At 46.6% G+C, this 1,743-nt stretch overlaps 1 protein-coding gene across 1 annotated transcript in view; it reads left to right on the top strand.

Moving 5' to 3' along the window:
- Positions 1-23: 23 nt before the first annotated feature.
- Positions 24-1,743, top strand: part of PTHLH (parathyroid hormone-like hormone) — a gene marked incomplete at its 5' end in the record, with an annotated part of 4,909 nt that continues 3,189 nt past the window's right edge. The window contains one exon of the mRNA XM_009708373.1: positions 24-446. Coding sequence (XP_009706675.1) covers positions 24-446 — 423 coding nt within the window. The remainder of the gene's footprint in view (positions 447-1,743) is intronic.

Here is a 1,743-nt window from a genome sequence, read left to right as displayed (position 1 = left end):
CCCCCCCCCTTCTCTTTCTTTAGCAAACGGGCTGTATCAGAGCACCAGCTATTGCATGACAAGGGCAAGTCAATCCAAGACTTACGAAGAAGAATATTCCTTCAAAATTTAATTGAAGGTGTCAACACTGCAGAAATCCGTGCAACTTCGGAGGTTTCACCTAACCCCAAGCCTGCTACCAACACGAAGAACTACCCTGTCCGATTTGGCAGTGAAGATGAGGGCAGATACCTAACTCAGGAGACAAACAAATCACAGACCTACAAGGAGCAGCCCCTGAAGGTATCGGGGAAGAAAAAGAAAGCAAAGCCTGGAAAACGTAAGGAACAAGAGAAGAAGAAGAGACGAGCCCGCTCAGCTTGGCTAAATTCTGGCATGTACGGAAGCGACGTGACCGAAAGCCCACTCTTGGACATCTCTGTTACTACACAGAACCACACTTTAAGGTAATTCTCCTATATCCTTTTGGGGGGCGTACCGTATATTTACTGAAATTGTTATCCTTCGGTGTGAGAGGCCAAGGCCTCACTCAAACCCGGAGTAACGGCACATCTTTATGCTCATAACCGGGCAGTGGCTTTTTTCAAGCAGTGCACAATCTCAAGGTGCTTTCTGGAGGTAAGTACCCTTTCCACTTTGCACTGGTGACAAAGGCTTTCTTTCCTACGACAAACAATTCAAACAAACCACTTATGGCCCAAGTGAGCCTTCTGAAGCTGAGCGAGCAGCCAGTAAAGTTATTTCTGCAAAAAGAAAGCACATCATAACCATTAAAATTTCCCTTCCTCTTTTAACCGTAGTGTCTCTCACGTCAGATCTCGGTCCCACACTTGGGCCTCAGCAGATTGAAAGCTTTGAGTTTTATTTAAGGCTCTGCATCTATAAAATGGCGAAGTTTTCTTTCCTCCCTCTCAACGCCTCCCCTTTTTGGCAACTTTCCTACCCTTACTTTACAGTTTTTCATTTTACTGTTTAACCTTAGGGGAGAACACGGAAAATTTCTCTCTTAGTAATATCTGCAAACAACGCAGACCAGCCTTTCGCCATAAAATTTTCCCTGCCATTAGGACTTTTTAATTCAGCTGCATCTTTTTGCCAGCTCGTGAAACAATTACGTTGCTGCTGAAAAATGTTGAGCATTGCTTTTGGAGAGAGACGTGCTTCCCTCATGTATGACAATGAAGGGTTTTTCAGGGCAGTGAGGAGCTGGAGACTTCAGCCTAGGTGCCCCAAGCCGCTCATCTGCTTGCAGTCATCTCAACTTGAGTGGAAGTCTGCGCACTTGCAGACAAAGCCAAGGAGTCCACGCCTCAGATCTCCTCAAATGTTTGCATTTGCAACAGCAAAACACCCACCCTTTTCTCTCCTCCGCCTCTTCGCTTTGGCAGAATAGAGACATAAGGAAGTGCCACTTGCTCACAGTAAATCCCTTCGAAAGAGATGCCAGCTGTGGGATTTACTAAAATCCAGTCTTGGGTTAAGCTTTACAGGCCACAGTTTGCAACGTGCTCCATCGCCTCAACTTCTGCTGGCATCTACAGGAGTTAGCGGCATTTGGGGCTAGGCATTCACTGTCCTGGGCCATAAACCAGTTAGCATGGCTATAGCAGGCAGTAGTGAAGTAAGAGAGGCTGGTTTGTCTCAGCTCTTAGGAAAGGCACGCTCCAGGGCTCCGGTCAGGAGAAGCCTGATGTTTCAACAGATGTTAAGGAACTGTGGTGGCCTATTCTTGGCGCATAGAAA

Source organism: Cariama cristata, unplaced genomic scaffold, assembly GCF_000690535.1.
Source record: "Cariama cristata isolate BGI_N322 unplaced genomic scaffold, ASM69053v1 scaffold14119, whole genome shotgun sequence".
NCBI lineage: Eukaryota > Metazoa > Chordata > Aves > Cariamiformes > Cariamidae > Cariama > Cariama cristata.
The sequence above is the reverse complement of the archived record's forward strand: the minus strand, read 5'-3'. Positions and strand labels throughout refer to the sequence as shown.